The sequence below is a fragment of the Hylobates moloch genome, unplaced genomic scaffold (assembly GCF_009828535.3).
Source record: "Hylobates moloch isolate HMO894 unplaced genomic scaffold, HMol_V3 SCAFFOLD_12, whole genome shotgun sequence".
In the NCBI taxonomy this organism is placed as follows: domain Eukaryota; kingdom Metazoa; phylum Chordata; class Mammalia; order Primates; family Hylobatidae; genus Hylobates; species Hylobates moloch.
The window spans coordinates 3809253-3832472 of record NW_026652287.1 but is presented as its reverse complement, the minus strand read 5'-3'; the positions used below and the strand labels follow the sequence as shown (position 1 = coordinate 3832472).

Below are 23220 nucleotides of genomic sequence, written 5' to 3'. Positions count from 1 at the left end.
TTGTTGTTTTTTTTTTTTTGAGACGGAGTCTCACTCTGTTGCCCAGGCTGGAGTCCAGTGGCACGATATTGGCTCATTGTAACCTCCGCCTCCTGAGTTCAAGCAATTCTCCTGCCTCAGCCTCCCCAGTAGCTGGGATTACAGGCGTGTGCCACCACACCTGGCTAATTTTTTTTTTTTTTTTTGTATTTTTGGTAGAGACAGGGTTTCACTATGTTGGCCAGGCTGGTCTCGAACTCCTGACCTCAAGTGATCCACCCACATCGGCCTCCCAGAGTGTTGGGATGACAAGCGTGAGCTACCGCCCCAGCCTGCTTGTGTTTCTTTCCTCTCCCCCAGGCATAACCAGAACGAATGGCAGATTTACCGCCACACTTTAATGGGCTGCTCTTTCCCTCCAACTTCCTCCTGCTCTAACCCGCCAAGCCGTCACACAAGCCCAGAGGAAAGTCTCCCAGGCCCTCTCTTTCCTCCCTTCCCTGCCTCTCACCTTCTTCTTTCCTTCAAGATGCCCACCTTCTCCCCACCAACCCCCAAAGCACACCAGAGCAGCAGAAGCACCTTTCAGCCAGCTGGGTGTGTGGAAATGGCTAGTGTTCTACTCGGCCCATCGTCTGGAAAGTGAGCGAATGAGAAGCACAGAAAATATTCCTGAAGTTGTTTTTAGCTTCATCAGTGGCTCCCAGGTTTCCCCTGTCTCTCTCTCTCTCTCTCTCTCTCTGTGTGTGTGTGTGTGTGTGTGTGTGTGTGTGTGTGTAGGGTGTGTGTGTGTGTGTGTAGGGGGGGCGCTTGGTGATCTGTGCTCCACACCACATGCAGCAGCGGTGCCCGGAGGGGAACAGTCTGGGTCTAGATGCCTTTTCTGCCACTCAGTGATGTGTTAACCTCAGGCGGGTTCCCGGGTCCCACGGTGATTATGAAGGTGTTGACGCCACGGCATTGTTGTGAGAGTTCATGGAGTCCATCCATGTAAAGCAGCAGGAACGTGTCCATCACGGGGTGAACATTTGACAAAGGGTCATATTGTGGGGTGAATGTTTGTGTCTCCTCAAATTCATACGCTGAACTGCTCACCCCCAAGGGGACGGCAGGAGGTGAGGTCTTTGGGAGGTGATTGGGTCAGGAGGATGGATCATTTGAGCCTGAGAGCTAGAGGCTGCAGGGGAGCCATGATGGCATGGCTGCACTCCAGCCTGGGTGACAGAGTGAGACCCTGTCTCAAAACAACAAAGATCTCTTGATCTGTGTGTATGGAGGGGGAGAGGGCGCATAGGAATAGTCCAAATTCCTAGTTCCTTTTCTGCAATTTCAAAATCCAAAAAGCGCTTGGAAAACATGCGCTTGAAAAACCTGCCATCGGGACCCACCTGCCGGCTCTGTGCGTTTTTACTAGCAGGTACCTGGCTGATGGCCGGAGTCCTTGTTCACACGGACGTCTGTGGACCCACCCGGCTCACAGAGGGCGAGGGCTCTTGCTCCCTCCTACTTCAGCCACAGCAATGTCTTTGAGCCACACTAACCCTGCATCCTGCATTTCATGAGCCACAGAGCCCCGGGAATGGCAGGAATAAAACACAGGTTCTCCAGCAGTCAGTGACCCTGCTGTTAGTTACCCAGGTCTTGCACTGTTTTCCCTCCTCAAATAACAGCTGTCCTTTGACCAGCACAGTCGACCTCTGCTGTGCAAATGCCAGAAGGGAAAGAGGAGTTTTACTGTCTCACCACCCATAAGACCACTCTTTTTAGTGAGTTTGGTGCCAAAACTCCTGTCTGAACTGATGTGAAGTCACCTAGGGCTGTGTTTGCCGTGCGTCACGGGACTATTCATACATTTTGATTAAGAAACACTGATCTGTTGTTGACGGTCATGGCCTTAGACCTCGCTGGAGATGATATGTAATAGAAGGCTATAGCAGCTGAATTACTAAAATCCCCCAGGTCCTGAATTCTGAAGCCTCAGTCTGTGTACATTTTTGAGCACTGGATGCATGTTGGCTGCTGTTGTTAATTTCTGGCTGGATCCTGACCTCCACTGGAGGCTCTTGGCCAGAGGCCGGCTCTCTCTTCGCTAAAGAAGTGTTGAAGAAAGAAGCATTTGCCCCTCATTGAGGCTGTCCTCCCCTCCACCAGCAGCGAAGATGAATCGGGTAGGAATTAGCTTTCTCACCTGCTGGCTCTCCTTTGCTTAGTGCCCCCCCTGCACCTGCACCTGCACCTGCAAACCTCCTTCCGCATGCTACAGACTCCCACGCTCCATCACTCCTGAGCACCCACCATGTCTGCGGGTGGCCTGTTAGATACACGCGCAGGCATTGTCCCCGCAAAGGGCCTGAGCACAGAGCCTCCCTGGCTCAGCGTGCCTACAGAGGGCCCACTGGCAGATTCACTGGGGATCGGTCTTGGAATGGACGTCAGCCTCAAGCATCGTGACTGGGGTGGCGGGGGAAGTCAAGCATCGTGAGTAGGGGTCAGAGTCCCCACCCCACCACCTTGTCCTCTGGCCCTGTATTGAGCAGTTGCTATGCACAGGGCTCATTGACTGAGAGGTTATTTCTGACCCTACCCAGTTGGCTTGCTCAGTCTCCATCTGCGGTAGATTCCCATAGCTGTTTTTTTTTTTTTTTTTTCTTTTCAGACAGGGTGTCACTCTGTCACCCAAGCTGGAGTGCAGTGGCGCTATCTCAGCTCACTGCAACCTCCAGCTGGTCCAAGCGATCATCCTGCCTCAGCCTCTGGAGTAGCTGGGACTACAGTCGTGTGCCACCACACCAGGCTAATTTTTGCGTTTTTTGGTAGAGACAGGGTTTTGCCATGTTAGCCAGGCTGGGCTCGAACTCCTGACCTCAAGTGATCCACCCGCCTCAGGCTCCCAAAGTGCTGAGATTACAGGTGTGAGCCACAGCTCCCGGCCCCCTAGTGGCTGTTTTTGATACTTATTTTAAAGTGAGCCCCTAACTTAACCATGATGTTTAGGGTGAAAGAACATCAGTTCCCCTATAAATCAATGACTACTCTGTGTTTTAAGAGGTGGATGGAAGGTTCATGCTGAAGAGATTAGAGAAGAGCTTCATGTTCTTTTGCATGGTCTTGACTTTACCCGATGCAGGGGCCACTGGGAGAACGATCAGCATACGCTGGCAGTCGGGGTGATGACGTGGTCACATTGATGTGTCGTCAGCGGTGACAGTTTGACAGTTTGGATAGTGCCATAAAATGTGACCAGAGGGATGGTGTCGTGTACAAGAAAAGTACCACAGTCAGGTGCATGTTTCTCTTCTAGGCATTGAAGTCTTGAAGGAGGAGCCTCACAACTTGCGGTTTTCAACAAAATAAATCTGTCCTATGACCAAATAATTTTTGGAAAATGAGGCAGGCACGGCAGGTTGCCTTAGACCTGTCAGGCTTCCTGCAATCCCCTGGGGGCGCTGTTGGGCACTGTTAGAAAACGCACATTCCTGAACCCCACCCTCCACCCACCCAATCAGTATCTCGGGGACAGAGGGCGGGTATGTGGGGCGTGTGTGTTTTACGAGCTCCGTTAGAGAGTCTTACAGCAAGGTTTGAGAAGCAAAGCCACCGTCGAAGCCTTAATTAACTCGAAGGCTCCAACCAAAAAACCCCGAGGAAAACCCGAGATCTTTAATGACGGCAGCCTGTGCCAGTCTTGAGACACTTCTTCGTCAATGTCTCCCATCGATAAGCTGTCGTATTTGAAGCAGCGGGAGAGGAGCTTCGGGGCTGTTTAATTTAACACACCAAGCCTGAAATTCAAGAGTTTTCCTGTGATTGACTGTAGCTCATCTTGGAAAAATAAGTATATATAACTTGCTGAAGGTTGTCAGAATGTAATGCTCTTTAAAACCGTAGCATTTTAAATCTGCCAGCCCCAGCATGCGTCCTGCTCAAGGCTTTCGCTTCTCTTGGAGTTTTTTTCCCTTCTGTTCTGTGGCTTTGAGGTGACATCATCATGAGAAGGATTGTATGAGGTTCTAATATTCATTTTATAAAACAAGTACTGGCTGGGCGCAGTGGCTCACACCTGTAATCCCAGCACTTTGGGAGACCAATGAAGGTGGATCACTTGAGGCCAGGAGTTCAAGACCAGCCTAGCCAACATGGCAAAACTCTGTCTCTACTGAAAATACAAAAATTAGTCGGGCATGGTGGCACAAGCCTGTAATCCCAGCTGCTTGGGAGGCTGAGGCAGGTGAATCACTTGACCCCGGGAGGCAGAGGTTGCAGTGAGCCGAGATCGCGCCGCTGCACTCCAGCCTGGGCGACAGAGAGAGACTCCATCTCAAAAGCAAAACAAGAAAACAAAATGGGCACCACTTCTTTTCCTCTGGATCTTGGTGAAACCTCAGGGAGATGGAGCAGGTCAAAAGGATTCATTGAGAAATGCTCCACCAGCAGCTCCAGACTCCTCAGAAAGGAAGAAGCTCTGAGGACGGTCATCTACTAATTGATTAATTACTCTCTAAAGACAAAACCATGCTCTTTTGCATTATTATTATTATTGTTATTTAACATCACAAGTGCATTACCTGAGCCAGCGTTGGCACACCTGTGGCCCTGGACCTAGATCTGGTCTGTACATGTGTTTTGTTTACTTTGCTGTATGCTTAAAATGTTGAATTACTTGTTATTTAACATGGAACACTTTTACATAAATATCCAGAATTTAGACCTCTCTTGGAGAAGAAAAGAAATGCAGCAACCAGCATAGGCCTGCACTTACCGTGGTGGCTGTGTGCACCTGCCACTTCACCTGCTGGGCCCCAGAAGGCATTTGCGTTTCCCTCCGCTGACCAGGAACAGGTGAGGCTTGTTTTAAACTCTCTTGAGAGATGGAATTTCTGTACTTGGCTTTGCTTTGAGTTTTTAGCGTCTGCCCTCTGCAATGCCTTGTGAGTTCTTTTCTTTTTTATTTTATTTTATTTTTTTGAGACAGAGTTTCGCTCTTGTTGCCCAGGCTGGAGTGCAACGAATGGCGCTATCTCAGCGCACTGCAACCTCTGCCTCTCAGGTTCAAGCGATCCTCCTACCTCAGCCTCCTGAGTAGCTGGGATTACTGGTGCCCGCCACCATGACTAGCTAATTTTTTTGTATTTTTACTAGAGGCAGGGTTTAACCATGTTGGCTAGGTTGGTCTGGAACTCCTGACCTCAGGTCATCTGCCCACCTCAGCCTCCCAAAGAAGTGCTAGGTTTACAGGCATGAGCCCCCGCGCCCGGCCTGTGAGTTATTTTCATAAATAATTTTCAAGAGTAGATCACTGCACGGCCAAGCGGAAGATCCTGAGTGGACACCCCCTCCTCCAGGGTTACAGCCTGTGTGTGTGGCTGTCAGCCAATCGGCTTTTCCGCAGCTCCTGGCTGAAACCTGTGTGAAACCTGCAGCACCTGGGCTGGAAGGATCCGTCTCAGGGACACTCAGGGCCACAAGTCCTGCTGTGTAGCTCTTCAGTGCACTTGACGTGGTGTCCGGTGTCAGATTCCAGAGCCGCAGCTGATGTCCGGTGTGGCATGTCAGGACGGGCACGGCTGTCCTCCCCCATGTGAGTGTCTGGCCCTGCCTTGCTGTGTGCGGCGTCGTCCTGCGGTCGGTGGGAATTGCTGCTGTGGATCTGGGCTCCCCATGCGACCTGGGTGGCCTCAGAGGCTGGACGGGGCCGTCGTTCCTCGTGTTCTCTTCTTAGAAGGAGGAAACCACTTTTTCCAGAAGACACTGACTGCTGATCTCTCCCTCCCATCTTGTTACGGGAAAGTGGTCCCGATCCAGACCCCAAGAGAGGGTTCTTGGATCTGTCGCAAGAAACAATTCAGGGCGAGTCCGTAAAGTGAAAGCGAGTTTATTAGGAAAATGAAGGAATAAAGAATGGCTCCTCCGTAGACAGAGCACCCCGAGGGCTGCTGTTTGCCCATTTTTATGGTATTTCTTGATGATATGTTAAACAAGGGGTGGATTATTCACGCCTCCCCTGTTCAGACCATATAGGGCAATTTCCTGATGTTGCCATGGCATTTGTAAACTGTCATGGGGCTGGCGGGAGTGTAGCAGCGAGGACAACCGGAGGTCATGCTTATCGTCCTCTTGGTTTTGGTGGGTTTCCGCTGGCTTCTTTACTGCAAACTGTTTCATCAGCAAGCTCTTTGTGACCTGTGTCTTGTGCCGACCTCCTATCTCATCCTGTGACTTAGAATGCCTTCACTGTCTGGGAATGCAGCCCAGCAGGTCTCAGCCTCAGTTTACCCAGCTGCTATTCAAGATGGAGTTCCTCTGGTTCAAACGCCTCTGACAGTCTCAGTGGCCAGACTTGGGTCAAACGTTGGCAGGGGAAAACAGGATAACAGTGCATTCTCTACTGCATGTAACAAATCACCACAAACTCAGCAGCTTGAAGCCACGCCCACCTGCCGTCTGGCAGTTTCTGTGAGTCCAGGCTCTGGGCACAGCCCAGGTGGGTCCTCGGCTCGGGGCCTCACGTCCCACCAGTCCCTCTGGGTGGCTGGGCCACATTCTTATCTAGAGCACGGTTGGTGGCGGGGTTCAGTTTCTTGTGACTGTGGGACTAAGGCCCTTGTTCTCTCACTGGTTGTTGGCCAGGGGCCACCCTCAGCCCTTAGAAGCTGCCAGGACAGATGCCCCTGGATGTGTGATGGGGTTACATCTCAATAAACCCACTGGAAGCTGAAAATGCATTTAACAGCCTGGGCAACACAGTGAAACCCTGTCTCCAGAAAAAATACACAAATTAGCCAGATAAGGGGCATGTGCCTATATTTCCAGCTACTTGGGAGGCTGAGGCGGGAGGATCTCTTGAGCCCAGGAGGCTGAGGCTGCAGTGAGCTGTGATTGCACCACTCTACTCCAGCCTGGGTAACAGAGCGAGACTCTGTCTCAAAAATAAAAATAAAAAAAAGAAGAGAAAATGCGCTTAATACACCAAGCTCCGGAGCATCCCGGCTTAGCCCAGCCTACCTCCACAGTGCTCAGAACACTTGCACTAACCTATAGTTGGGCAAAGTCAACCAACACAAAGCCTGTATTATAGTACAGTTTTGCATATCTCAATTTATCAACTACTGCACTGAAAGTAAAAATAGAATGTATGGGTGCCTGAAGTACAGTTTCTACTGAATGCGTCTCACTCGCACACCGTTGGAAAACTGAAAAACCTTAAGCTGAACCATCATAAGTCGGGAATGTTTGTGGTTTCTTGCCCCGCGGCCTGGCAGCATGGGGTGTCCCCTGCTCCGCTCTGCTGAGATGAAGCCATGTGTGACACCACCCTGTCGAGGGAGCCACATCCCCCGACCTTTGCCTTATTCTGTTGGTTGGAGGCGAGTCCACCCACACTCACGTCACAGGCGGGGGTGCCTGGGGTCAGCCCAGGGTGTGTCTGCCACCCCACAGCAGGCTCGGACAAATCAGGACCAACTTTTGGAAGTGGAGACAGGGTCTTCTTCCCAGACCATGTTGCAAAGGGGTAGAACTTCAGACATTCACAATTCTCTTGTTGAAGAGGAGGAGCTGAGTGCCTGGCGAGAGCGTCAGTTATGCATCACTGTGTAACTAAGAATCCCAAAAGTCAGTGCCTTACAAGTACCACCATTTGATTTGTTTGCAGTTTGCCGAGTCTGCAGTTTGAGCTGGGTTTGCGGGGTGGTGCTTCTGCTGGTTTGGGGAGTGTCCTGGGGCCACTGGTCCAGCGAGAGTCTTCTGGCAGCTAGCCTGGAGCCAGATGGTCCGAGACGGCCTCACTCATGGTGCTGATCACTGCTCAGTGCCCCTGTTCACGTGGCCCCCAGGAGGCTAGCCCAGGCTTCGCTTTACCTGGTGGTCTCCAGGGCGGGGCATGGAAGCTATAAGGGCTTTTGAAGCTTTGCGTGGAAGGCAGACAGCATCACTTCTGATATATCCTGTCAGTCAAAGCAAATTACCTGACCAAGTCAGATTCATCGGGGGCGGGGTGGGGAATAGACCACACCCACTCAACGGGGAGAGTGGCAGTGTCATATCGCCAAGAGCCTTGTGTACAGGGACAGAGGGTGTGGCCACCTTTGCAAACCATCTTCGCTGGTAAGCAAACGACAGAGTCTGTGTCCACATGGATTTCTCATGTCCACAGGCGCGTGTCCAGCAGATTCCCGATGCAGCCACATAGGAGCTTTTAGTCCAGAAGGAAAGAATCCCAGAGCCTCAGGGAGTGACTTATGATTCAAGAGAGATTTTTGCTTTTGCTAATGGTTTTCCTTTCCTTTCTTTCTGTCACTCATCCAGGGTTTTATTAAGCCAGCAGCCAAGATGTTGCCTACTCATAACCCCCCTCTCTCTTGCTTTATCTAAGTTTTTTCGTTCACTTTTCCATGCGGAGAGAAAAGAAGAGTGTGTTTTATCACAGCCTGTTCCTAGGAACTCTGTCATTCAGGATTTGGTTGTAAAAGGGCCATGCATTCTGGAGGAATAATAAGCAGAGCGGGGAAGGAGGGGGTTGGGTTTCCACCAAAGTCTCCACGTCAGATAAATCAAAGATACGACCAGCATCATAAAATAATATACCCAGCTATAAGCATCTCAAATGATTTTAATAAGAATGTTGTTCCGCCCTGAAACGGGAATAAACATATTGTATTTTCATTAGAAAATGACCACCAATTTACTATAAAGTATAAACATAATCTATAAACATATAATTCTACTGTACCATAAATGTTGCTATTTATATTGCCAGCTATAAAAGGCATTCAACATTTAATTAACAATAATTTTGAGAATATGTTTATGTGCCTTTTAAACAGCAAAAGCACTGATACTGATCTTAGGCATTGCTGCCTTCTTGGAATTTACGTGGGCCGTGGGGGAATAACCATGGTAATGAGAGCTAAGTATGTGCCGGGCTTTGCTCAAAATTCTTTGTTTGCAGTGACTCATTTGCTATCCTCTCAACACCCTAGGAAAGAGGTACGTGCTTACCCCTGATTGACAGTTGAGGAGCTGAGGCTCGGGGAGGGTAAGAAATTGACCCAGTGCCGCTCACATGAAGGGTAGGGTGTGAATTTAAACCCGGGCCTCCTGTGTCAAGAACTCTGCTGTTGACTTACATGCGCGCATGGAGAGTAATGACTGGTCCCCTCCTCTCCCTGAATACCCTTTAACAGTGAAAATACTTCTAATTTTTTTCCAATCCTGAAGGGCTTTGATATTAAAACCAGGTCAGCAGGAGCATTCTTTCATTGCTGTGCCAAGGGTCTGCAAGCCTTCTTCAGTAATGAGCATAAACGGAAACACAGCCCGAAGCTGAGCTGCCGAAGGAAAGGCCAGAAAAGCAAAGGGCTGTTAAATCTCCCTCCCTCCTTTCTTCATGCTGGGAACCCCTGGGACTTGGGGTAGGGCTGGGTTTACCGATTAAGTACCCATCACTCCTCTACAGATGGGAAATGTGGTGCTCAGAGAGGCTCACTAGCTTGCCCAAGGCACACAGCAAAGCTAGGTCGTTCAGAAGAATTTGAACCCAGATCTGGCTCTGAAGCACTAGTGCTTTCCACTACAGCAGACACCGCCCATATTGTGAAGACAGGCTTGGCTCTGCACCCAGGGAAGAGGACAGAACAACACAGAGGAAAAGAAATGGGCTGGGGGTCATACTGTGTGGGGCTCAGACTCTGGGGTAAGACCTAGGTTCACATCTGAGGCTCCACTCATGAGAGGGAAGAAATTGTGGATCTGAGAGTCCTTGGGAAGACAGCTGGTCTTGTTGATCTAGAGAAGGGAGTTGGTGGCTCCAGTATTTTTCATGATGTTCATCCCAGCATATGTGTGCGTGTGTGCGTGCATGTGTGTGCATATGTGTGTGCATTGTGTGCGTGTATGTACGTGTGTGTGCATGGGTGTGTGTGTGTGTCTGTGCATATATATTATTTCCTACTCAGTCTCAGTGTTTGCATTAACTCCCATCCCTCCTAAAAGTCACTCTCTCCAGGCCCAGGAGGAAGACAAACGCAAGACCAGCAGCTAATGCAGACACAGGGTCTTGGGTACATTTGCAAAATCTCCCTTCATCAGTGATTTATGTCTACTTCTCCTTCCTTTTTTTGCAGGAGTTTGTTCGTCTGGCAAAGAGACTGGTTAGTGACCCTGCATTAGAAAAGGAAATTGTAGTGAACGGAAGGGAATACGTGAGAATGTATCATTCATGGCAGGTGGAAAGAGACACCTACCAACAGCTCATCAGGAAGCTGGAAGGAAGCACTGAAGATTGAGGGCCCCGCCTCATCAGACACCTGCTCTTGGACACACGGCTCTGGGTGGACACTCAGAGACAGAGTTCTGGGTCACGTGGGTCCAGTGCAGTTCAGATGAAACCAGCCTCAGCGGAATCCTAGAAAATGTTCATTGTGAGTCCCCAGAGCCACTGCGTTCGTCCCATGTCCTTCTGTGCGTTCAGATGCTGTCCCAGGCGTGTTCACCAGCCAGTCCTGAAGGTGCATGAGTGACTGGGTTGACTGGGACAGGGAAAGGGGAACTGGTTTTCAGGGAATTTGGGAGAGAACTTGATGACCTGCTTTAGGGCTTTGGCGTGGACAATAGAGGCTTATTTTCAAGCAGTCATGGTTCAGACTCCCCCCGCCTGCCTTCTGACCAACCTCTCCTCATCATTGCCAGTTTGAAAGGCAAAAGCAAAACACAGACCTGTCAGCTGAGCCGAGTCCTAGCAGGATTTTTGTGATCTCAGGACTCTGACAGGCACGTGGGTGGCCCGAGGCTTCTCTGAACACTAGAAAGTGCTGTGAGTGAGCTCACGCCCGGCACATCTCACTTTTCAATGGTGGAATTGAAAATTGTGCTTTTTAGAAAAGTGGCCAGGCTGCTCGTCGGCCCTGCCCACCTCTTGGCTGAATTTGAGTGGAAAACCAGGGAGGAGCAAGCGCCATGCCACGCGTGGCCTGCAAAACGCTTGTGTGCAGGCCTCCTCCTGAGATGGAGGCTGGGGCTTTGGGTCCAGGATGGGCCCTTCCCCTTCCCACATCAGGGACCCAGGGATGGGTGTTGGAAGGGTCACCAGCCTCCAACCCTTGGCAGGATGGAGCTCGGGTCTGCAAGGCTTTGCAGCCACACAGCGAGGTCAGTCCGGGGCCAGCCCCGCCATCATGGTAATGGTGGCCTCGCCCCATCCATGTCATCCATGCCATCCATGCCATCCATGCCATCCATGTCATCCATGCCATCCATGTCATCCATGGCACATGAGGACGTGCAGTCTTCCTTGTCCTCTGCTAGTGGAATTTGCCTGGGAGAACCTCCACTGAATACTGAAATTGTTGCATGCCCATGGATTCCTTACAACAATGGGGAATGCGGTGTTTCTTCCCACCTCTTGTGGGCAGAAAGCCGTCTGCTTTGAGGAGGCGAGAAGGCAAAGCCAGGGCAGGGCGTTGCTGTGGGAAGCGTTCGGTGAAAGCGGGTTTAGACGCTCAGGAGGCCGAGGGAGAAGATGCCACCAGCATTGTCCTTGCTTCAAGTTTTAGGATGTGTGAACTTTCTGCTTTCATGTTTTCAACCATCATTTTTTTAATGGCACAACCTACATCTTGTTTTTAAAAGAAGTAGCCTCAAATTGAACTTCTTAAACTCTGATGCCCTGGGGATGAGAACAACTAGCTTGGATCTCGTGCCGTGTAATTCGATGTTTCATTCCGCTGCCTCCATCATGTAACAGAATCGCTTTCCAGAAAGGCAGTTAACTGGAAACAGCAGAGGCTGCCAGCAGTGAGAGAGCGGCTCAACAATGCCTCCCGTCGCCCCCCCTCCCCCCTACCCTTGTTTTTTCCCTCTGAGGGGCCCAAGGGTTATGGCTTTCATGTCTTGGTGTAGGGACAGAGGAGAGAGAGGCAGATCCTGGGCCCGGAGAGAATGGCCTCGTCTGAATCTGGAGTAATTAATGTCACCCAAAGAAAAGGCCCTGCCAGGTCCAGTGTTGTCTTAGATCTGATGATGCTGCTATTTACAGAACACTGATCGTCCGAAAGCTTGAATCTTTTCCTCCTTGAATGACCCTGTAGATGCTTGACCTCCACCGTACCTCCACATCACTATTTATGTCTTTGTAGGAAAATGTGCACATGCCCCACGCACTATGGAGGAAGGGCGTGTTTTTAAATTAATAAAGTGTGTCACCATTAGCCATATGAAAATAGCCTCTATTTCTTCCCACGGTGAGCAGTGTTCTGCAAGGAGCGGGCCCCTTCCCCACCCGCCAGGCCCCGCGTCTTCAAAGGAAGTACAGACACTCAAGCATCTAGTTAAGAGGGGGTTAAAATGCAGCCACTATTTTAATACCCAAGTATAGATGTAAAACCAGGGCTTTTCCATGAGGGTTCTACATGGTGTCAATTTCACACTTGGTTCACTTTATGTTTAAACATTTATTTATTTTTATTATTATTTTTGAGACAGAGTCTCGCTCTGTCACCCAGGCTGGAGTGCAGTGGTGCGATCTCAGCTCACTGCAGCCTCTGCTTCCTGGGTTCATGTGATTCTCCTGCCTCAGCCTCCTGAGTAGCTGGGATTACAGGCGCCTGCCACCACACATGGCCTAAACATTTATTTATTTTTATTTTTATATGGTATTTGTATTTTTATTTGTATTTTTAGTAGAGATGGGGTTTCACCATGTTGGCCAGGCTGGTCTCGAACTCCTGACCTCAAGTGGCCCACCCGCCTTGGCCTCCCAGAATGCTGAGATTACATGTGTGAGCCACCATGCCCGGCCTAAACATGTATTTATTTTTATTTGTATATATTCATGGGGCACACATGCATTTGTGCTCTGTTGATATATTGCACGGTGGTGAGGTCAGGGTCTTCGGGGCATCTATCACTGGGCAGTGCACATCGTGCCCCCCAAGCAACCTTCATCCTCCCCTCCTCCCTCTGAGCCCTCGAAGGCCCAGCATTCCACACTCTGCTTCCATGTGTACACATTATTTAGCTCCCACTTACAAGGCAAAATTTGCAATATTTGTCTTTCTGTTTCTAAGTTGTATCACTCAATATAATAATGACCTCCACTTCCATCCGTGTTGCTGTAAAAGACATGATTTTATTCCTTTTCATGGCTGAATAGTATTCATTGTGTGTATATATTCCACATTTTTTTGGGCGGGGGACAGAGTTTTGCTCTTGTTGCCCATGCTGGAGTGCAATGGCACAATCTCGGCTCACCTCAATCTGCCTCCCGGCTTCAAGCGATTCTCCTGCCTCAGCCTCCCAAGTAGCTGGGACTACAGGCACGTGCCACCATGCCTGGCTAATTTTGTATTTTTAGTACAGACGGGGTTTCTCCATGTTGGCCAGGATGGTCTCGAACTCCCGACCTCAGGTGATCCACCCACTTCGACCTCCCAAAGTGTTGGGATTACAGGCGTGAGCCACCGTGCCCGGCCCCCACATTTTCTTTATCGAGTCCTCCATTGATGGACACTTAGGTTGATTCTGGATCTTTGCTATTGTGAATAGTGCTGCAATAAACACATAAGCACAGGTGTCTTTTGGATATAATGATTTCTTTTCCTTTGGGTAAAATGTTCAAACATTTTGTGTGTAGTTTTTAGTTTGCTGATGTACAGGTTTGAATGACTCAAAAATACATTTCAGGATAAAATTGAGATACTATAACCTTTACATATTGAGGGAAATACTTTCAATAAAAATAACACTAAGCCAGGTGCGGTGGCTCACGCTTGTAATCCCAGCACTTTGGGAGGCCGAAGCGGGCGGATCACTTGAGGCCAGGAGTTCAAGACCAGCCTAGCCAACATGGTTCAAAACGCTGTGTCTACTAAAAACACAAAAATTAGCCAGGCATGGTGGCACATGCCTGTAATACCAGCTACTAGGGAGGCTGAGGCAGGAGAATTGCTTGAACCTGGGAGGCGGAGATTGCAGTGAGCCGAGATCATGCCACATCACTCCAGCCTGGGTGACAGAGCAAGACTGTCTCAAACAAAAACAAAAACAAAGCACAAACTATATATACATATGTGTGTGTGTGTGTATATAAACACACATATATGTATACATACATATATATGTATTTGTATGTATACATATATACACACTATAGATACGCACAATATAAGATATGCATATATGTATGTATACACATTATGTATACATACATATATACACGTATACATGTGTATATATATATCTAATAACTTACTGTCATGTAGCAGAGAGGCATTGCTGACACTCGGCTGAAGGTCCGAGTGATGAGTTGAGGCTTACAGCTTCTCCTTAAATACCACTCTTCAGCCCCTTCCCACACTCTCACAGTGAAGCGGTAAGACAGAGTACCTTTTCCACCTTCAAAGGTTCATTGTGCATCTTAAAGTTTAAAAAACCAGACTGCATAGGCTCCCCTTGTCAATGGGATTGTGTGGGCCCAGCCGGACCCCTTGCCAGCCCCGCAGATCTGGAAAGTGTGGTAAAGACTGCACTCCCTGTGTACAGTTAAGGATGGAATTTTGAAAACATTTGAGCTTGCAGCAGGTGTCTTGGTGTCGTGTGTTAATTGCCTTCCTCTTTTGGCCTCTGCAGTAGTACTTTGCGTGGAGCTACAGGACCTCTTCCCTTGAAGGGTCCCTGGTGGTTGAACTTGCCTTCTTTAGCATTTATCTGGAGCTTCTTATGAGACGGCAGAGCTAGCTCTGCTTATCCATTTTCTGATGAAGAAACATTTGTCTTTTCCTTCCTCCCCTCCCTCCCTCCCTCCCTCCTTTTTTTTTTGTTTCCTTGCATCTTCCCAGTCCCCACCCTCACTTCCCCTCTCTGATTCTAATTTCACTTTAAAGGGTCAGTCAGTGGTAGGAGCTGATGTGGGAATGGTGTGAATGAAGATCTCCCTACCTGGGATCAGCCGTACCTGGCAGGGCCACTTGAAACAGTGGCTCCCAGCCTTGTCTTTGGGAAATCTAGATGCTCAGGTGGCATCCCTGACCAAAGGCATCAGACTCTCAGGGGAGACCCAGGCCCGAAACACCCCAGTGACCCAGTGTGCAGCAGAAGCTGACAACTGCTGACTTAACATCATCCATTTGAACAGGGACCAGAGTTTCATGGAAAACAAGGACAATCTAAGAAAAGATTGGATTGTGACTTCATACTGAAAAATGAAGCCCAAAATTATGAAAATAATTTGGATTATTTCTGTCTTATATAAGGTTAAATCTGTAATTCTCCAACATCCTTTTCACCAGTTTCAGCAAATCCTGCATCTTTTACAACATTTGCAATTTTACTTTTCAATGTATTTACGTCCTGTTAGTATTTTAAACATTTTACATACCTAAGAGTCAGCAAGAGGGACCAACTTGACACTGCTATGGAGTGGGAGGGTATCAGGATGACATGTGGTTAAAACAGACTTAAGATCCATAATAAACAGTGGCTTAAGAAAAAGAGGATGCATATTTTCTCTCTTTCAAGAGATTCACTGAGCAGGTATGGGGCAAAGATCCAGTCTCCTTCCATCCTGTTCTTCCATCCTCAGTCTGTGGCTGTCTCTACCTCATGGTGCAAGGTGGCCACCTGTGCTCCAGCATCATGCCTGAATTCCAGGCTGCAGGAAAATGGAAGGCAGGAATGAAGACATCTCTCTCCTTCCTTTCAGGACAATCTCCAACTCCACTTACATCCCATGGCCACACCTAGCTGCAAGGGAGTCTCGGAAATGCAGGGTATTCTGAGCAGCCGTGTGCCTGGTTGAAAAGCTGGGATCTATGACAAACAAGGGGAGAATGCATATTTTAGGGGCAGCTTGAAGTTGCAGCTACTATTGAGATAAACTGGTTTTAGTGTCTGCAGCAGTTACAGGCATCCTACTTTTTATTAATCACTAAATACCTTTTAGTGCCAAGAAAACTGTTTTCCAGAAGGTTTTAATTTAGCGTTTGAGTCCACTGTGACACAGCTCACTTTTCCTCCCCAAGATACTCATTTGTAAAATGAGTCCTCAGCCAATTGCTTCTATTGATTACTGCTTCAAACCCTGCAGCTCCTAAATTAAAAACTCAGAGTGAAAGAGTACCTGGGTTTTCATCTGAATCTCCTAAGATGTCCCTCCGTGTTAGGTGAGACACAATCCTGGAAAACACGACACAATTAAATGTATTGACTATATATAATTTTGGCCCTTCTTTTTTTTTTTTTTTTTTATACAGAGTCTCACTCTCTCACCCAGGCTGGAGTTCAATGGCATGATCTCAGCTCACTGCAACCTCCACCTCCTGAGTTTAAGTGATTCTCCTGCCTCAGCCTCCCGAGTAGCTGCGACTACAGGTGTGCACCACCATGATCAGCTAATTTTTGTGTATTTTTTGGTAGAGACAGGGTTTCGCTGTGTTGGCCAAGCTGGCTTCGAACTCCTGATCTCAAATGATCCTCCTGCCTTGGCCTTCCAAATTGCTGGGATTACAGGTGTGAGCCACTGAACCTGGCCTAATTTTGGCCCTTGTAAATGTTTTTATGACTACCCTGAATGACCAAGTAAATTGTTGTTCCCATTGGAGGGTCTTGGGAAATAGAAATCTTTTCTGAAGGGATCCATGAGTCAGAGCTTGACTAAAACAAATCAAGAAGTGACATTAAAAATGAGATAAAATGGAAGTCCATCTTGTGTAGAGTGTAGGTTCTAGAGGTAGCATTTAAACCCCAAATCTCGTATAGTCAACATTCTCCTTGAAAACTCCCCACACGCACGGCACGTCTGATCGCATATGTACAGCCCTGCATATCATATCCTATGCACAGTCAAGATTTTCAGCCCCTAAGCTCAATGAAAGAAAGTCAACCTCTGACTGTCTGACTCTCCAAGCCATTCTGTTCTGAGGTACAGAACTGAATCTCCAGCAGGAAATGTGGAAATATTCCCATTTTCCTGTGGGGTTTATTTTGTCCTGTTTGACAGTGTCTATATAACCATTCATTCATTCATTCATTCTACAAATTTTTATTAGAATAATTGTTTCAGGCTGTGTTTTGGGGGCTGGGGTTACTTCCAGGGGTGTTTCACAATTAGTATTAGAATGCATTCCCTTTTTTTTTTTTTTTTTTTTTGAGACAGAGTCTTGCTCTGTCACCCAGGCTAGAGTGCAGTGGCATGATCTTGGCTTACTGCAACCTCCATCTCCCAGATTTAAGCGATTCTCCTGCCTCAGCCTCCTGAGTAGCTGGGATTACAGGTGCCCACCACTACGCCAGCTGATTTTTGTATTTTTAGTAGAGATGGGGTTTCGCCATCTTGGCCAGGCTGGTCTCAAACTCCTGACCTTGTGATCCACCCACCTTGGCCTCCCCAAGTGCTGGGATTACAGGTGTGAGCATTAATGCGTTCTCATGGAAAGTGTTCCATGATGTTAGAGTCGTCTCTAATGAAGAAGGTAGGATCAAAAGTCACTGAGAACGTGACCTAAGGGCTATTCAGCCTCAACAATTTTTCAGGATAAAAACCACATCCAAGAGACTGCAAGTAATTTATAAGAGAATCTTTGTAGAGTAAAGGAATTTCTGGGAAAAGTAAATACAAAAAAGGGGGAGGGGTTTATTAAAAGGAACGACTTCATCTGCCTCTGTGGCCACAATCTATTTTAAAGAGATTATTTTATAATTTACTTCTTCTTTCAGACTCATAAATAGTCCTTAAAAATTTAGGCTGAGAGAATTGTCCTCCTAAAATATAACATCATTCTGCTAAATTACAAAAGCTTCAAAAGCTTTCTCCTTAGAAAAGAAGAAGAAAAAAAACAACCGTAGTCATGCCTTTTTCATTAGAGGTCTTTGAAATCACCCTAAGCACTTTGGAAAGCTTCAACTAGTAGAACAGTCATGCTTCATTGAAAACAGATTGTTGTCTTTAGCATCTGTATTTTCATTTTACCATCTAATATAAAAATATGGTAGAAAGGTTAATAGCCAGATGTTTACAAGAATCCAGAGATTGGGGTGCCAAGCAGTATAATTCAGTGGTCCCCAAACTTTTTGGCAGCAGGGACCGGTTTCTCCCCCTTTTTTGTATTTATTTTTCCCAGAAATTCCTTTACTCTACAAAGATTCTCTTACAAATTACTTGCAGTCTCTTGGATGTGGTTTTTATCCTGAAAAATTGTTGAGGCTGAATCGCCCTTAGGTCACGTTCTCAGTGACTTTTGATCCTACCTTCTTCATTAGAGACGACTCTAACATCATGGAACACTTTCCATGAGAACGCATTAATGCTCACACCTGTAATCCCAGCACTTGGGGAGGCCAAGGTGGGTGGATCACAAGGTCAGGAGTTTGAGACCAGCCTGGCCAAGATGGCGAAACCCCATCTCTACTAAAAATACAAAAATTAGCTGGCATGGTGGTGGGCACCTGTAATCCCAGCTACTCAGGAGGCTGAGGCAGGAGAATCACTTAAATCTGGGAGGCGGATTTTCCATGGACTGGGGTTGGGGGTGGATGTGGTTTGGGGATGATTCGAGTGCATTGCATTTATTGTCCACTTTATTATTATTACATTGTAACATATGATGAAATAATTCTGCAACTCACCATAATGTGCAATCACTGGGAGTGCCAAGCTTGTTTTCCTGAAACTAGACGGTCCTGTCTAGGCGTGATGGCAGACAGTGACAGATGATCACGCATTAGCTTTTCGTAAGGAACACACAACCTAGATACCCTGCGTGTGCAGTTCACAATGAGGTCCATGCTTCTGTGAGAATCTAATGCTGCTGCTGATCTGACTGGAGGTGGATCATGGTAATGTGAACAATGGGGAGTGGCTATAAATACAGATGGAGCTTTGCTCACTTGCCTGCTGCTGTGCAGCCCCATTCCTAACAGGCCGCAGGCTGGTCATTGATAGTACAGTCAACTATAATAGGTTTCTGACTCAGTATTTGGTGCAAATTCCTTGATTTTAAAAATATATGGAGAAATAGCTTACAGAGTCTAATGACCTGCTGGATTTGGATTTTGTGGAGAAAGTGTCCCTGTCTGTGTTTCTCTGTCCTGTCTCTCCTGACGTCTAAATGCACTCAAGGGCTCAGCCATTCTGTAAACAACTGCCAATCATGAGAGGATTTGGAACAAAGCCGAGTTTAGACACCATCAGATGGGGACAGTGTTCCACTTCTGTCCACCGCAGCAAACATTAACTGAACAGCAACTGTGCGCCAGGCAGTGCTCAGTGCTGACAACATTGAACTTCTCGAGCTCTGTGTTGCCTGAAAAATACCCGGGTTCGTTCACCTGGCGAGTTACAAATGACTTCACCACAATGCAGGTTTTGATCAATAGGAGTTTTACTACTTGACTGAAGTCAGGAGAGCACTGGGAGGGTTCCTCAAAGCAGCATCTCCCTGGGGAGAAGTGACAGGAGGGCTTATGGGTCAGGGAGAGGGGAGATGGTGTGTCATTGCATGTAGAGCTTGGGCCCCAGCTGCAGAGACAGTCTCACGTCAGCACAGGTCACATGTGATGGTAATGAAGCTGTAGCCCCTCCCGGGATGGAGGCTCTAGCGTGGCACTGAGGAAGGCTCAGTCAGGCTCATCTATAAGTTGTTGGGGCTGTCAGGAGAGGGTTCCAACCAACAAGGTGTCCACATTCCACCCAGGGTTTGGGGAAGAACACGCTGTGGGTCAGGAGACGGTAAAACCGGCTGATGCTCAAGTGGATTAACTTCCCACAGTCCCTGGAGATGTTCCCTGTCTGCTGACACCTAGAAGACAGCAAAGGTCAGGACACCCCTCTCTGCAAAGAGTCCCTTCCCAGAATGGGATGAGACTCCCAGACACCCCTGTTTACCTGTGACAAGGCCAGATACAGCCCCTCCAAAATCTCAATCTTTGCCTCATCAGTGACTGAGCTGAACTGTATCCCATGGTGGACCAGAATAAAATGCATGTGAACTGGCAGGGCACGGTGGCTCACGCCTGTAATCCCAGCACTTTGGGAGGCCGAGGTGGGCGATCACGAGGTCAGGAGATCGAGACCATCCTGGCTAACACAGTGAAACCCTGTCTCTACTAAAAATACAAAAAATTAGCCGGGCGTGGTGGCGGGCGCCTGTAGTCCCAGCTACTCGGAGAGGCTGAGGCAGGAGAATGGCGTGAACCTGGGAGGCGGAGCTTGCAGTGAGCCGAGATTGCGCCACTGCACTCCAGCCTGGGTGATAGAGCGAGACTCCGTCTCAAAAAAAAAAAAAAAAAATGCATGTGAACCAAACTTTCTTAAAGCTCCTCTCCATCTACCAGGCCTGTGCTGCTCCCCAGCCTGAGCTGCAGATGGTCCCCAGCAGACCCTCCTGGGAGCAGATGGCCTCAAGGCAAAACTCTTTGGATCTGCTGTCTGGTTTTTGCCACCTTTGCCCCAGCTCCTCGCACCACACTGGCTCTTCCTAGCTTGTTTGCACCTCCCAAAAGAAAGTCCAGGCTGCCTGACCCTGGGGACTGGCAGAGCGCACAGTTAGAGCCCTCTCCACATTGCCAGCATCCCTTCCTGTCCCCTTAGGGATCCGTTAGAATACAGTCCCTTCCAGAGTCCAGGTTTGCTTCTTATTTGACAGTGTCTTATCCACAATAGTTGAGTTAATCCTCAAACCATCCCATACATTTACAAGTGAGAAAACCAAGGCCCTGAACCTGGTCCTGAGACGGGGGGAGGAAGAGCGGGAGCTGGGAAACACCTGAGACGGGGGGAGGAAGGGTGGGAGCTGGGAAGCACCTGAGACAGGGGCGGGGAGGAAGGGCGGGAGCTGGGAAGCACCTGAGATGGGGAGGAAGGGGGGAGGAAGGGCGGGAGCTGGGAAGCACCTGAGATGGGGAGGAAGGGTGGGAGCTGGGAAGCATGGCCAGCTGGCCCGTGTCCACTGTGCTCTCTCTCTCTCTTTTTTTTATTTTGTTTTGTTTTTTTGAGACGGAGTCTCACTCTACTGCCCAGGCTAGAGTGCAATGGCACAATCTCTGCTCACTGGAACCTCCGCCTCCTGGGTTCAAGTGATTCTCCTGCCTCAGCCTCCCAAGCAGCTGGGATTATAGGTGTGCGCCACCATGCCTGGCTAATTTTTGTATTTTTAGTAGAGATGGGGTTTCACCATGTTGGCCAGGCTGGTCTCCTGACCTCAAGTGACCCACCCACCTCGGCCTCCCAAAGTGTTGAAATTACAGGTGTGAGCCATGGCCCCCAGCCTGCTGTGCTCTCTCATTCTCTCTCTGGTTCTCTCTGTCTCTGTCTCTCTCTCCCCCAGCTCTCCTCCCTCATACAGTTGCCAGCTGTACCCTATGATATCCAGTTCGCTCATGGGCTAGACAAATGTCCAAGTCAGGCCAAAGGAAACCATCGGTTTTAATATTCTCACATTTACTTTGAATGAGGTGCATAGTATACGTGTTACCAGAAAGGGGTCCTGATCCAGACCCCAAGAGAGGGTTCTTGGATCTTGCACAGAAATAATTTGGAGCAAGTCCATACAGTGAGACAGACAGGTGGGAAGGCCTCCCTGGCAAAACTCCAGCCGGCCTGCGTACTGGGAGGGGTGCACACTGGGGTGGAGCCACCGCAGTCTGCGCCGTTTGCAGCAGGGAGGAGCCTGGCTCCTCTTCTATAATGAGCCCCAGCAGGGACTCTGGCTTTGTAGAGGGTCCCTGTTTCCTCTTTTCTTCCTTTTCACCCAATAAAACCCTGCCCTACTCACCCTTCAAATAGTCTGCAAGCCTGAAATTTCATGGCCGTGTGACAAGGACCCTGTCTTTAGCTGAACTAAGGAAAAGTCCTGCAACAAAAAAGCAAGTTTATTAAGAAAGTAAAGGAATAGGCCGGGCCGGGTGGCTCACGGATTGTGCCCGTAATCCCAGCACTTTGGGAGGCCGAGGCGGGTGGATCACGAGGTCAGGAGATTGAGACCATCGTGGCCAACATGGTGAAACCCCGTCTCTACTAAAATACGAAAAATTAGCCGGGAATGGTGGTGTGTGCCTGTAGTCCCAGCTACTCGGGAGGCCGAGGCAGGAGAATCACTTGAACTTGGGAGGCGGAGCTTGCAGTGAGCCGAGGTCGCGCCACTGTACTCCAGCCTGGCGACAGAGCAAGACTCCGTCTCAAAAAAAAAAAAAAAAAAGTAAAGGAATAAAGAATGGCTACTCCATAGGCAGAGCAGCAGCGTGGGCTACTTGTTGGCTATTTTATGGTTATTTCTTGATTATATGCTAAATAAAGGGTGGACTATTCATGAGTTTTCCAGGAAAGGGGTGGACAATTCCCAGACCTAAGGGATCCTCCCCCTTTCAGACCATATAGGGTAATGTGGGGAAGTTACCTGATATTGCCATGACATTTGTAAGCTGTCATGGCACTGGTGGGAGGGTCTGTTAGCCTCCTAATGCATTATAGTTAGCGTATAATGAGCCGTGTGAGGACGACCAGAGGTCACTCTCGTCACCACCTGGGTTTTGGTGGGATTTGGCTGACTTCTTTATGCAATCTGTTTTATCAGCAAGGTCATTATTATCTGTATCTTGTGCTGACCTCCTATTTCATCCTGTGACTTAGAATGCCTTAACCTCCTGCGAATGCAGCCCAGTAGGTCTCAGCCTCATTTTACCCAGCCCCTGTTCAAGATGGAATTGCTGTGGTTCAAACGCCTCTGACATAAGGATTGTTATTTGTTGATAAGAGGCACGGAGAGGGAATTTCGATTATTGGGTTCTAAACACAATGAGACTTTATTGGTTTTAGAATGTCTTTAGTAGTCTAGAAATAACTATTCTTTGGATAAACCTCATAAGCTGTGATACTGCCTGTATGTAAACATTTGTTCTGTTTTTAGTGGCAGAATAATAAACTCAGATATTAACGGGTAAGTATTTTGTTTTGCACACATACACACATACGTGCACGTATAATTCACTATGAAAATTAGACCATTCTGAGCTTACTGCATTTGGGGGTGGAGGTGGCCATCGACATAACCAAACTCAGGTCATCAAGAGTCAAATTCTTGGCTCCGAGTGCCTGAGGAGGCTTTTGAATGTTATGAGAGAGGAAACAACAGTCTTGAGAAACAAAGCTATTGAATTGCAAAGCAGGGGTGTTTTGAGAGAGAATGATTTTAATGTTCAAAATGCAACGTCTAGATGGATATTGGACTCAAATTTCTGAAGGACTCAGGCTTAATG

General features: G+C 48.3%; 1 protein-coding gene across 4 annotated transcripts in view; it reads left to right on the top strand.

The window, feature by feature from the left end:
* Positions 1–23220, top strand: part of GLT1D1 (glycosyltransferase 1 domain containing 1) — a 187684-nt gene that overhangs the window by 129593 nt on the left and 34871 nt on the right. For 2 of the 4 annotated variants that reach the window (XM_032168280.2, XM_058426052.1), the window contains one exon: positions 10101–11233. In XM_032168280.2, coding sequence (XP_032024171.1) covers positions 10101–10262 — 162 coding nt within the window. In that variant the 3' untranslated portion in view covers positions 10263–11233. Of the gene's footprint in view, positions 1–10100; positions 11234–16223; positions 16495–23220 lie in introns of those variants that run through there. The other 2 variants (XR_009209162.1, XR_009209161.1) reach the window with 2 other exon arrangements.